The sequence below is a fragment of the Salvia splendens genome, chromosome 3 (genome assembly GCF_004379255.2).
Source record: "Salvia splendens isolate huo1 chromosome 3, SspV2, whole genome shotgun sequence".
Lineage (NCBI taxonomy): Eukaryota > Viridiplantae > Streptophyta > Magnoliopsida > Lamiales > Lamiaceae > Salvia > Salvia splendens.
Genome location: NC_056034.1, coordinates 45,311,992 through 45,325,512, shown reverse-complemented (window position 1 = coordinate 45,325,512; position 13,521 = coordinate 45,311,992). Strand labels below are relative to the sequence as shown.

Here is a 13,521-nt window from a genome sequence, read left to right as displayed (position 1 = left end):
CTTGACCCAAAACGGACAATATCAAACTAATGTTGCAGTCAACTGTAAAATTTCAAAATTTCAAGATTTTGATATCAATAAAGTATAAACACAATGTCAATCGTTGACACTGTGTTAACAATTTCAAGATTTTGATATCAATAAAGTATAAACACAATGTCAATCGTTGACACTGTGTTAACATTTTTTGTTGCTGTTATTTTGTCATTTGTTGATATGGTATATCCTATATATATATATATATATATATATATTAAAAATACGTAAAACCTACGTAGATTAAACAGTAATTAGTCAGCATTAAAATAAATTAAATTGTATGTGAATTAGCCTGGTAGAGTAATTAATAGATATCTTAGCTTTTGAATCCATTTAACAAAAACTTTAAATTATACTACTACTAGTCTCCTACAACACATTTGCATATAAAAAAGTTTATTGAACAATAAATTTACAAAAATATTACTTACGATAAATAATGGGCTGGATAAAGCATAGCCCGATTTCTCTTTGGGCCTACCAGAAACTTCTCTCATCTATCTACTTCAATTCTCCTCAAATCTGCAGAATCGAAGTTCGTCAATCTCTTTTACGCTATCAAATTAGGTATATTCATTGTCTTCTTCCCCAAAGTAATGGTTGGACTATGTTTGTATGTGTGCGATCGATAGTTTGTGTCAGTTAATGATTTCCTATTGGTGTAGGATTGGTTAATTGCCCTTAATGTTTTTCTTTCGAATTTCTGGGTGATTTAATGCTTTGATGATTATAGGTGTAATCATCTAAATTTCAGCTGTTGTTAGATATTTATGCGTAGTTTTCTAGTCGATTGCTTCCCAGGGGCGAATATTACCTTGATATTGATCGCCTAAAAAGATTACTAATCGAAGAATATGAGTGATTTTTAAAACAAGATATATTTCAAACGCCTTGTGTAGGATTGTTTTGAGCTGGATGTAACATTATCTAGCTCTAAGATTTATTGGTTGTTCCTTTAGAACTGGTTTCATACTCTTTTGCCCTTAGTATTAATGTTTTATGTTTGCTGAAACTATAACATTCGTTGGTAGCCCTATCTGAGTATCTGTTGGAGTAAATTGGAAACTGAAGTTGTCTTGTACTTGTTAAAGTTATTTAGGCAGGGTTATTGCTTATCATAATTTCGAAAAGGTTTATCTGTCATTCCTAATTGTTGTAATTTCATTCGCTTTTTTCAGGGACTAGCTTGTAGAAATGCAGGGAGGTAGAGACCCTTTTGGTGGTTTTGGGGACCCTTTTGGTGGCTTTGGACGTCAAAGGAGTATGATTTCCGAGTTTTTTGGGGGAAGGGATCCATTTGACGATCCCTTTTTCAGGAGCCCCTTTGGGGGAATGTTTCAGTCGAGCCCTTTTGGCTCTAATGGAGGTCCATTTATGAATTCCCATACTTCTGGATTCCTCCAACACCCGCCACCCAGCTTACCCCAGCAGCCTAACCTGTCTAGGGGACCAGTGATGTCAAGGGGACCGGTGATTGAGGAGCTGAACTCCGACGACGAAGAGGATGAGAAGGAGAGTAGAGAGATGAAGAAAGAGAATCCTAGAAAACATGGAAGATTGAGCAAGGAGCCCATTGTGGAGGACCCTGATGATGAAGCTACTGGTGAGTGGTGAGCTTTGTGTTGCAACATCTGAGGTGTATCTGGTGATTAGACTGGTTGGTCCTAATATCTCCTGCTTTGTTCTTCATTTCTTGTAGAGAAAAAGAGCAAGCATCTTGCTCACTGGAATGATATGAACCAGATGCAACATGGAAGGATGCAGCCTGGAGTGAATAGCTTCACTTTTCAAAGTTCCAGTGTTTCTTATGGCGGTGCTAATGGTGCATTCTACACCACATCTAGTACTAGGAGAACAGGGAGTGATGGAGTAAGCTTTAACTTTACACTGAACCCATCTTCCTTTTTAATGTTTTCATTGGACTAGGCATTTAAATGAATTTGGACCTTTTGAATCTAGTTGACCTATGAAGAATTCAAAGAAGCTGATTCATCAACTCGTCAAGCAACTCATAGAGTCGGAAGGGCAATCCACAACAAGGTATCAATGCTATTTTTTCCTGTCCTGTTACTCCTGTATAGTATTTTTCTGGACATATCCTAATTTGGCATCTCTTTTTTGAATTTGGATCATACTCCAGGGTCATTCTGTCACCCGGAAACTGAAGTCAGATGGACATGTAGATACAATGCAGACTCTGCACAATATCAACCAAGGCACTGCACAAGCATTATATAACATAGATACTTATTCCTTTTCTGTTCCTCCCTTTTTGTCTTAACAAATGTGTTTATGTCTTCATGCTCAGATGAACTACCTCGTTTTGAGGAAGCATGGAAAGGAAATGCTAAAATGCATCTCCCTGGATGGAGTGAAGAATCTGCTAGCCGAGATGCTATGCGTATGTTATTTGCTTTTACTCTTGGTCTAGTCCTGTTTACCTGATAATTGACTATGTACAACCAATTACAATGAAATAAATAGTACTAGTATCTTATTAGAGAGGTGCTATTGAGGCATATTGAAAAGATAAAGCATGGCGAGTGCATCTTTGCATTTAATGCCATTATGATATGACAACTTATTTTTTTTTGGTGTGGTTAGCCGTTAGCTATAATTCATTTATGAAGCAATTATGTATCATTTCCAACCCTGCCTTCCCTCATTTGTGTTGTTTCTTAAGTCATGGACTCTGTTTTATCTCGAGAGTAGGTTCTTGGCTTCGTACTCCTGTGGCTGAGATGTATGAGTTGTGACATGTTTTCAGGGTCTGCAAGAATCAGTGATAGAGGGGGCTGGGCACTTCCTAGCGTTGGGAGTTCGAATAATGCAGGAAGCACAAAAACAGCTGCAGGAGGACTCCCTCAGCAGCATTCAGGAAGAGCAAAACCTGATGGTGGTAATGGATCAGGCTCCTCATCACGTGTTAGAGAACACAGAGCTGGCAGTGGTCATCAAAACAACAAGCACTACTAATTTGAGCGGTCCAGTTTCTCACACAGACGGGGGGGATGGAGGTTTCTGGGTCTTGAGAGTTGCTAGCTATGTTAGTGATTTACGTGTACCAGAATTAATGTACTATATGAGATGTTATAAGTTGAATTTAGCATATCTGTAATGGCTTAATTCTCTTTGTGAATTATGTGTATGAAATTATGAATGGATGGGGAGCTGTTCTGACTTCTTTTGATGGGCAACTGCAACCTCTGTTTTAACTTTTAAGATTACGACTGAATTAATATTAAATAAATTTATAAGATTATTAATTGCTTTATCTGAGTTATAAAAAAATAAAAATTGATGTTATTTTTAGCTAAACAATTATTATTACCCGATTATTGAAGTTGTAGCAAATTATTATGTGGCCCCATATACTATAGCATTAGTACTCCACTTATTGTTTAAAATTATTTAGGTACTAAAATTGTACGTAATTAATTTTCAGAAAATGAAAAAACATTTTTTTATGGACGAGATGTAGTATACGATTTGGGAAGAAACTTTCAGTGTAAATTTCGCCCACTAACATAAAAAGAGAATACACGATTTGGGAAGAAACTTCAATCCCTAATTAGGAGTGTTTATCAGTTGTTAGATAATGGCAGCAATGAGAGCGGCACCTACCGCGGCGATGCTTGCTCGATCAATCTTCCGGCCTCCGCTTCATGCGCAAGTCTCTGCTCGTTTTTTTCGCGCCTCGCCATCTCCCGGTGGCTTCACCTTGCTGCGGTGGAGAGCGCCGACTGGTTACTGCGCCTTGAGGTGCAGTTCTTCGAAATCCGGTGGCCAGGACAAGAAGTCGCCTGCGCGGCTGGTGGAGGTTCAGCGACTTTTGGACGAAGCAGAGGAACGGTATAAAGCTGCCGGAGGTGGTGCCGAGCCCATTCCTCAAATAACTCTAGGTATAGTTTTTAGATTCGTCCGTTTTGATGTTTTGTTTTCTGCCTTGTTTATTTTTCCCTTTGGAGTTAGTTTTTGGTTGCACTAAGTTTTTATGTCTGAATGATTAATGAATTAATTATTCGGTTGTTTTGTGTGCTTTACTCGGAAATTTGATTCCTGGTGCATTATGCATAGTTAATACGACAAAGATTTTATAATACAACAAAGATTTTATGGTAATTGCCTTGATTGAAAAACGGGATAAAGCTAAGCTGAAACAAATTGACTGAACTGTTTGTAGTGATGATTAAAAGGGAGCTTGATAAAATGCAGATGAAATCCCTTCTAATTATCCTTCGCGTAATGGAATGGGAAGAAATTATTCAGTTTATGTCAACAAACTCTCTCTCACTCATTCATCTTCATTTTTTGCCAAACTCTTGGAAACCTGCACAAAATCCAAGTCCGCACGCGATGTATGCGCAACTCATGCTTGTGTTCTCAAATCCCAGTTCAGTGATGAAGTTTTCATCAACAACAGGCTCATTGATGTTTACGGGAAATGTGGGTGTCTCAAGTATGCCCAAAAACTGTTTGGTAATATGACAACAAGAAACGCCTTTAGTTATAACTCGATCATAGGTGCATTAGTGGCATCAGGTTCTATTGTTGAGGCTGAAAGAGTTTTTATTGCAATGCCTGAATCCGATCAGTGTTCATGGAACTTAATGATTTCTGGTTTTGCTCAGCTCGAGGTGTTTGATAGGTCATTGGAGCATTTTGCAAAAATGCACTATGAAAACTTTGTATTGAATGAATACAGCTATGGTAGTGCGCTTAGTGCTTGTGCCGGACTGAGAGATGTTGTAATGGGTACACAAATTCATGGCTCTCTGGCTAAGTCGAGGTTTTTGTCTGATGTTTATATGGGGTCTGCACTTGTTGATATGTATGCTAAGTGTGGGGATGTGGATTGTGCTGAAAAGGCTTTTCTTGGAATAAGGGAGCGGAATATTGTGTCTTGGAATAGTATGATTACTTGTTATGAACAAAATGGGCCGGCGAATGAAGCGCTTGAGGTGTTTCGTAAGATGATGGAATGTGGAGTTCAGCCGGATGAGATGACTCTAGCCAGCGTTGTTAGTGCATGTGCAAGCCTCTCTGCTCTTAAAGAAGGCCTGGAAATTCATGCACGAGTGGTGAAATATGATAAGTTATGCAATGATCTTGTGATATCCAATGCACTAGTTGATATGTATGCCAAATGTAGAAAGATAAAGGAAGCACGGTGGATTTTTGATCGGATGCCGATAAGAAATGTGGTCTCTGAGACATCAATAATTAGTGGCTATGCCAAAGCTGCTAGTGTTGAAGCTGCAAGAAGTGTGTTTTCCAAGATGATGGAAAGGAATGTTGTGTCATGGAATGCACTTATTGCTGGGTACACACAGAATGGGGACAATGAAGAGGCATTGCGTTTGTTTCTTCTCTTGAAAAGGGAAGCTATGTGGCCAACACACTATACATTTGGAAACCTACTGAATGCTTGTGCAAATCTTGCTGACTTGAAGCTTGGTAGACAATCTCATAGCCATGTCCTGAAGCAGGGACTCCGATTCCAACATGGCCTTGAATCGGATGTTTTCGTTGGTAATTCTCTGATCGACATGTATATGAAATGTGGGTCCGTTGAAGATGGGAGCAAAGTGTTTAACACCATGATTGAAAGAGACGTTGTTTCATTCAATGCCATGATTGTGGGATTTGCGCAAAACGGACAAGGGGGGGAAGCCCTTGAGCTGTTTAGGCAAATGCTGGAGTGTGGAGAAGACCCAGATGATGTGACCATGATTGGAGTTCTCTGTGCCTGTAGTCATGCAGGATTAGTTGAAGAAGGGCGTCACTACTTCCACTCAATGAGGAAGGAGTATAGTCTAGAACCTAAGAAGGACCATTACACATGTATGGTTGATTTACTAGGTCGAGCTGGTATACTCATTGAGGCTAAGAACTTGATACTCTCTATGCCAATCCCTCCTGACGGTGTTGTGTGGGGATCTTTGCTTGCATCTTGCAAAGTTCACCACAATGTTGAGTTGGGCAATTTTGTTGCTGAAAAACTTATAGAGATTGATCCCCAGAATTCTGGGCCTTACGTTCTGCTCTCGAACATGTATGCTGAGGTTGGGAAATGGAGAGATGTGACAAGGGTTCGGAAGCTGATGAGATGTCATGGTGTCGTCAAACAGCCTGGTTGTAGCTGGATTGAGATTGGGAGCCATGTGCATGTTTTCATGGCCAAAGATAGTAGACATTCACAGAAGAGGGAAATATATTCATTATTGAGAATTCTTGCTAAGATGATGAAGATGAAAGGATATGCACCTAATGTTACTGATTTTTTATGCTGATAACGAAAAGAATAAAGCAAGTGGAGTTTGTTTTATGAGACATATTTATCATTGAATTATTGTTTAAATTTGTATGTTGCCAGATTCGTTCTAGGAAAATAATTATGATAGAGTAGAATGTCTGAATATTGGCACATTTTCAACACTGTTCTTTTCTTTATGCAGATCATGTTTCTGTAAGCTATGCCAGGAGTAGTGGGCCTGGAGGGCAAAATGTCAACAAAGGTGTGTGATGCCTCATTTTATCGTATTTGATTGGCCGCATAGCTAAGTAGGTTTGTATGTCTGCAGTAAACACGAAGGTGGATATGCGATTTAATGTAAAAAAAGCACATTGGTTGAGTGAATGGGTGAGGGAGAGGATAATGCAAACGGTGAGGTGTTACTTTCTATGTTCCTATTTACCATATTAGTATTTGATTTTGAAAAGCATGTGTGTTGCTTACCCCTCATGTTCTATTCCATCAAATCCTTGGCACCCTTTCATATTTGTTGTACACCGTCTCACTCTTAGTTTTTTAATTCGAGGTCACCCTTGGCACTGTCGCCAGAAAGTTTTTTATGAATGATGTTTTCTTTATTATATGCATTTACTGATTGCAAATGAAAGACGTGTGGAGTTATGAGTCTGTCCCATCAGATATCTGGTTTACTCTTCGAGTTTTATGCAATATGCGTCAATTTCTTTCAGCCTTGGGCATCTTCCTATATATAGTTAGATGAAGTCAGAGAACAAGATGTTTCTTTCTATCCTAAGCAGAAAAGTTGTTAGTTGTCGAACATAAGTTAGTGTATGTCCTCTTCATCTTAATATTATTTTCATCAAATTGATAAGGCTTCTTGTTTATCTCACATTGGAAATGCATGTTGCCATCATCTACAATATCTGATCTTTCCTTTCAAATCTCAATTTTGTTTGTGTTTTACGCCATCGTTAATCAGGTTCAACCAAATTTCTCTATGTTACAATATGGTTTTATTTTTTCTTTTGCCACGTATATACTGCTGCAATGAGATCATATCCAGCATCTTATAAGCAGCAGATTCCCATGGACCTGTGTGTCAAATCCCTGACATTTTACATGTATGTCATTTAGCTTATAACATGCAGAGCACATCCTTCTAATCATCTCCTGGTTCATGGAGTATTTTGTTTTGGAGACAATCATCGTATTAATCTTAACTTATATTGGTGACAGGAGAAGAACCGGATCAACAAGGACGGGGAGATTGTTATTTCGTCAACAAAGACTAGAACTCAAAAGTAAAACTCGACCGCCACACCTTTTTCTTTACCAAGGAATGAGAGCAATTGTTTACATGGTATTCTGTTTGTTTATAGGGGCAACATTGAAGATGCATTGGCAAAACTACAGGTGATTAATTATGAAAAGATATATTCATGTTGTGTTGGGAAACTGGAAAGTTAATTAGTTGTGGATGGAATGGACGCAGGCTATTATCGATGCTGCTTCATATGTACCCCCACCTCCTTCACAAGAGACTGTAAAAAAGATAGCGAAACTGTGAGCAACTCTTGCTGCTTGATTAATTTCAACAAAATGCAATATCATGTTAACTAAGTGTTCCTTTCTTACTCCATAGGTCTGCTATTGGGGAGCAGAAACGACTCGACACCAAGAAATCCCACTCGCAAAAGAAAGCTCTACGAAGAAGCCGAGACAGTTGGGACTAAATAATAGTATCTCATTGTTATATATGCAGTTTATCTATCCTGTAGGAGTACCACATATCTTAAATGGCCTTCCAATATACAGTTTCATAGTTTTATTTAATGTCAACTGCATCATAAAGATTTGCTACTTGGGTGCATTTGGCACCTTATTTTTACTCATTCATCCCCCCTCTCTCTCTCTTTCTGTCTTCAGGCTAAAGCAGATCCACTAGTGGTGGATTCTGTAAAGAGTCAACTCTTCTCCCTTATATACAAATTGTACATTTATACAAAAGCTAAGAAAAAAAAGGCGCAGTTAAGAAGGTAACATTGATTGCAACTGAAAGTTCATCTCCTAAAAACCATCTCTTCTCCTGACTGGCTGTCAATGTGTTTGATCCACCTGCTCCGGCCAGTGACCACGGCAGCACCAGAGGCGGCGCCAACATGTGCGATGTGCAGTCCATTCCCCACCGGCAAGAACACCGACCGCACGATCCTCAACTTCCCCTGCCGCCAGCGGAAATCGTCGGCAGCGTCGGAACTAGCGTTCTTACACACCACAACCGCCCCTCTCCGTCCCAACCTGGCCGCCCTCAGAATTCTGGCGAGATCATTCCGCCGCCAGTCCACCACGAGGAAATCGATCCCCTCGAGCCCCTCCATGGCCTCCTCCGGTCGCCCCACCACCACCTCAGCTGCGCGGCCGGACTCCCTCATCCCCTTCACGTACTCTGCCCTCGACTCCTCGTCCGCCACCACGCATACATGCCTCCCCCCGCTGTGCCGCGCCGCCACCGCTAGGCCGACGCTCGCCGCGATCGCCCCGCCCCGCCGCCACGTCTCCACCACCACCTGCGCGTTCCACCCCGCCGCCATCGCCGAAACCAGCTCCGCCGCACTTGATTCGTTGAAGATCTCGCACTGCATGGAATAAAGAAATTCGATTAATAACTATAACTTGCCAAGAAATCGAAAAAAATATTAATTGGATCTTTTTGGGTTTGGATTTTATACAGATTTGACGGTGTCGATGAGAGCTTTCGACGCCGTCTCCGGTGACCAAATGAGCTTCATTCTTGATGACCTTTTTTGGTAGGTGTTCAACTTTGCCTATCAAAGGAGAAATGTATATTGAGTTGTGCTGTGATGTGAGAGAATTAGGTTTTATAATGGGAGTTGATGAGAATTTGCATTAATTACCAAAAACCTAACGTGGAGAAATGGGATTTCAATAATCAGCTTCTGCACTTATCCTCTTCTGTCTTTGATCGCTTATCATCCCCATTTCTTATATTATACTAATGCAAATATGCAAAATTTAGCAAGTCAATGGAATAGTTAGATGGATTTGGGTGGCTTAGCAAATTAATAGTATTATTTTTAGTAGTATATAATTAGTGGCAATAGTTATGATTAAAAGTCCCAATTCTTATTCTAAAAGTCAGCTTTAATACGTATATACAGTATTTTTTTAAAAATCTTTTGTACTCCATGGTTTTGACAAGAAAAAGTGAGCATTGTAAATTGTGTGGATAAATGGAAAGTGATAATTATTTTAAGAAGGGATTGAAAGTAGCAAAATTTTGTTGGACAGTAAAGTGTGATTAATTTTTTAGAAATTAATAGTACATATGTATACTAATATTACAAGAAAGTATCTAGTACTACTATTCATTTAATTTGAACAAGTTGTATCCATACGTTTGAGTATCTTTCTTAAGTGAGGCGTATATATAAGAAGATATGAATTTTCTTATCACCATTACTATAATATTGTTGTTACTTATTACTCCCTCCTGTCCTCATTAAATATCTAATATTTGACCGCTGCAGAGTTTAAGAAATTGTTTGACTTGGTGAAAAAAGTGGATGGAAAAAGTTTGTGGAAAATGGACCCAACTTTTATATAATAGTTTTATAATAATTATGAGTAGAATTTGTCAGTGAAATGTGTGATCCATTTACAAAAAGTAGGAAAAATGAAATAAGACATTTATTGGGGACCATCCAAATAAGGAAATATGAGATATTTAATGGGGACTGGACAGGAGGGAGTATGAGTATTATTTATTGGGATATATCAAGTATTGACGAAGGAAGAGAAGGGAAGGGAAATGAATAACTACTTTACCTCTGTAGTCATTTTCGTATTGGCTCAAAGTTGACAAATTGAATACTAATTCAGTCATTCGTTCTTGGATATATAATAGTTGTACCTTTTAGCTGTTTTTGGAGTGACAAATTATACCTTTTTTTCACGCAAATTCTCGTAACTTTCTATCGCAGTGTATGTAAATGGCGGTTTGGCCGGTTTCCATTATCTTAACTATTGCAGAGCGGTAGGCGATGATATGTAACATAACTTAATTGATCAAATGTTTCCACTATAATTAATCAATGAGTTGTGAATTTCCCTGAGTTCGTGTATAGGAGGTGTGAGTCTTAACTAACTCACAATAAAAAAAATACTTATTCCAATTGGAATGTTTTGATTTTATCTGAGTGTATTCACGTAATTTTGAGGTTTGGGAAAAATTTTGCCTTTCGATAACCTCCACTTGCGTCTTGGATTGATTAAATGATCGTTTTTTAATCGGAAATTAATTTTTTGATTTTTTGCGACACCGTATGAGAATTCTTCTAGTGCTCGTCACCCTTTTTTTTATAGGAAATTAATAAGCTATTTTACAAATATTTTATTCAACAAAAAATAGTTGATAACCTTATACTACAACTTTGAAAATTTGTTGAAATTTCCGTTACATCAAGTGATGCTGTGAATTGAAATAAGAACATTAGCATCAGGTTACCAAGTTTGTGATTAAAATGTGATAATAGTGGAAATAATGAGTAGTCAATTGACTAATAGTACTAGCTTAGTGGATTACACCTAGTAGAAAATTGAGAACATGTAGAAGATAGTGGTAAATAAAAAAAAACAAGAATGATAATAATTTATAAGTGAATTGGTAGTAGTATAATACAGGAGTGACATCGTAAAACTTTTAATACATTTGCTGTATACAGCGTTAGTTTAATTAATTTTAGGCTGGAGAGAGAGAGAGTTGATGTGATTTTATCAATGAGATAATTCCAAACATCCCTATATTATAGTACTCCCTCCGTCCCGGGCTACTCGCTCATTTCTTTTTCGACTCGGAGATTAAGGAATGAGTGTATAGGAAAGTCAAAAATGACGGCTGCAGGTGAAATTTTTTACTAAAAATGGAAAGAGTGCAAGTAACTTGGGACGCCCAAAAAGAAAATAAGTGCGAGTAGTGCGGGACGGAGGGGGTATTATCTATCTTAAGGAACAAAACAAAACAAAACAGTAGTTCAAGGCACAGAAGATCAAAGATAAGTTCTAGCAGTACTACTAGACATTTTTAATTTGCCAATGTTATAAACTCTGAACCATTCAACAATCTAAGTTACTATAATACTTTATTATTTCTTTGTTTATTGAGGCGTCGCTTTAATCGGTGCCGTTTATCTTTTTTATTCAATCCATTTATTTATTTATTTGTTTTAGAGAAATTTGCAGTGAATTATCCTACAATTGTACTTCCTCATTCTCACATTATTTGAGTTATTTCTTTTCGCACCAATTTTAGAAAAAATGATAATAAATAGTTAAGCATAGAGAAATAAAATAAAAGAGAGAATAATGTAAAGAAAAGTCTTCTCGTTCATATTCTCTCTTTTACTTTGCTTTTTCTCTATCTTAACTAATTTTTATAATTTTTCTAAAACAAATGCAAAAAGAAGAGACTCAAGTAATGTGAGACAGAGTAAATGCTAGCCAGCTACATATAACTAATTATTTAATTTGGTAAAACGTCAATAAATCTATAGTGTACTACAAATTATTTGGTAAAACGTCACTAAATTTATAGTGTTACTGTGTAGTATACTCCCTCCATCCGTGAAATGTTGTCAAGTTTTGTCATTTCGGTCCGTCCGTGAAATATTGTCCACTTGCTTTTTTTCCTTTTTTTGGTAAATGAACTCCACTTTCCACTAACCCATTACACTTACATTCTATTATAAAACTAATACATAAATGTGAGCCTATATTCCATTAACTTTTTTCACTCACTTGTGTTCATATTTTTTAAAATCAGTGTCGAATCAAATATGAAAAGTCGAAACAAAATAAGTGGCTTATTGGGGCCCACCACTGTACGAACCCCTGACCAAAACATTTGTATTTTTACTACAAAAACAAAATCTAACGGTTACAAGGCGGCAATAGCGTTGACTATAAGAGATATGCCACGCCAGATCGAAGGTTTGTCAACTATTGACTTTTTGTATTTCAATACTTGTACATCAACTAATACAACTAGCCGTAAATTAATCATGGAGTTTTACTTTATTCTTTTGGGTAGAAATCTTTTTTTTTTGTAAATTAAGTGTTCCTACGTAATCATCTACTACCTGAAGATTATTGTATAATGAGCAGTAAATAAAAGTCGGTTATGTTATGCTCAAGCGGTGCTCAATGGATAATCATTTTGCGGAATTTTCATAGTAATCGATTAATTTAAATTTTTTAGGGAAATGTGTGCATTATCAATGGGATTGAATGTAAGATTGACATGTTTTATTTATACACTTGGTTGGTAGCTACTCCTTCCATCCATAAATAAGAGTCTCCTTCTTTCCGACATGAATTTTAAGAATTGCTAAAAAAAATAGATGGAAAAAAAGTTAGTAAAATTTGAATCCCACTTGCATATTAGTTTTAAATGAAATATGAGTAAAATGAGTTAGCGGTGTGAGACCCTACCATTTTTAGTAAAGATGAACCGAGACTCCTATTCACGGACGAAGGGAGTATATTAATTACATTAAGATAAAGAGCTCTTATAAGCTCTTGTTCACTTGTCTGGTATTACATAATAAATACTAGAAATGAGCCCATGTTATTTTGTGGTCCAGAAAAGCCCATCCTGAAACCTATGTTACTTCATGAAAAATTAACTTAATTTATTTTGGGTTAAGCTATTTGCTTTGAAAACTGGACCAAGATATATAGTCTAATCAAATTACTAAGTTATCCTCTTCTTCTAATTTCTCATTTATTTTATATATCTATAATAGTAATTTTTGTTATTATTTCATCGATATTTTATATAATTTGACGAAATGAAATATTGTTGGATTTTGTTGCGGGTGAGAAAAATTAAATACTAACTATTAAAGTCCGTTATATTATCTATCTCAAGTTCAAAGTTCAAAGTTCGTGGGGAAAGAAATTTTTTTAGAAAATTTCGTAATAATAATAGTTGTATAAAATTACACTTACTCCATTAAATACCTAAAATGTAGGAATACTAAAACTAAGGAAAAGAACATCTATGAAAAGTTAGGATTCAAAATCTTGGAAAATTGTATTCCCTCTGCCCCAAGATAGTTGAATCATTTTTTTTGGGCACGAGATTAAAGAAATTTATTTGTTAAAGGTTAAAGTGAAGAGAGTAAAGTAAAAGAAGGGAATAAGTTTTT

General features: G+C 37.0%; 3 protein-coding genes across 8 annotated transcripts; 2 read left to right on the top strand and 1 right to left on the bottom strand.

Moving 5' to 3' along the window:
- The first annotated feature begins 482 nt into the window (after positions 1-482).
- On the top strand, positions 483-3,223 carry LOC121793406. 3 transcript variants are annotated; one of them, XM_042191410.1, is made up of 7 exons: positions 483-606; positions 1,218-1,642; positions 1,739-1,908; positions 1,999-2,079; positions 2,180-2,255; positions 2,348-2,440; positions 2,807-3,223. In XM_042191410.1, the coding sequence occupies exons 2-7, from the start codon at positions 1,234-1,236 to the stop codon at positions 3,013-3,015; spliced, it is 1,038 nt and encodes a 345-aa protein (XP_042047344.1). In that variant the 5' UTR covers positions 483-606; positions 1,218-1,233; the 3' UTR covers positions 3,016-3,223. The 3 variants fall into 3 exon arrangements, with proteins under 3 accessions (XP_042047344.1, XP_042047347.1, XP_042047345.1); XM_042191413.1 differs by lacking the exon at positions 483-606 and adding an exon at positions 633-652; XM_042191411.1 differs by lacking the exon at positions 483-606 and adding an exon at positions 658-676.
- Positions 3,224-3,509: 286 nt separating this feature from the next.
- Positions 3,510-8,187, top strand: LOC121796395 (pentatricopeptide repeat-containing protein At2g13600-like). 3 transcript variants are annotated; one of them, XM_042195257.1, is made up of 7 exons: positions 3,523-3,941; positions 6,498-6,557; positions 6,624-6,706; positions 7,532-7,596; positions 7,675-7,708; positions 7,788-7,858; positions 7,938-8,187. In XM_042195257.1, exons 1-7 carry the CDS (start codon positions 3,638-3,640, stop codon positions 8,026-8,028), a joined length of 708 nt encoding a protein of 235 aa, XP_042051191.1. In that variant the 5' UTR covers positions 3,523-3,637; the 3' UTR covers positions 8,029-8,187. The 3 variants fall into 3 exon arrangements, with proteins under 3 accessions (XP_042051189.1, XP_042051190.1, XP_042051191.1); XM_042195255.1 differs by lacking the exons at positions 6,624-6,706; positions 7,938-8,187 and adding an exon at positions 4,255-6,348 and having other exon boundaries at positions 3,510-3,941; positions 7,788-7,823; XM_042195256.1 differs by lacking the exons at positions 7,532-7,596; positions 7,675-7,708; positions 7,788-7,858; positions 7,938-8,187 and adding an exon at positions 4,255-6,348 and having other exon boundaries at positions 3,510-3,941; positions 6,624-6,693.
- LOC121796396 lies at positions 8,019-9,325 on the bottom strand. Of its 2 annotated transcripts, XM_042195259.1 has the most exons (3): positions 9,211-9,325; positions 9,025-9,120; positions 8,019-8,931 (listed from the first exon to the last, which is right to left on the bottom strand). In XM_042195259.1, the coding sequence occupies exons 2-3, from the start codon at positions 9,082-9,084 to the stop codon at positions 8,356-8,358; spliced, it is 636 nt and encodes a 211-aa protein (XP_042051193.1). In that variant the 5' UTR covers positions 9,085-9,120; positions 9,211-9,325; the 3' UTR covers positions 8,019-8,355. The 2 variants fall into 2 exon arrangements, with proteins under 2 accessions (XP_042051193.1, XP_042051192.1); XM_042195258.1 differs by lacking the exon at positions 9,211-9,325 and having other exon boundaries at positions 9,025-9,195.
- Positions 9,326-13,521: the final 4,196 nt, after the last annotated feature.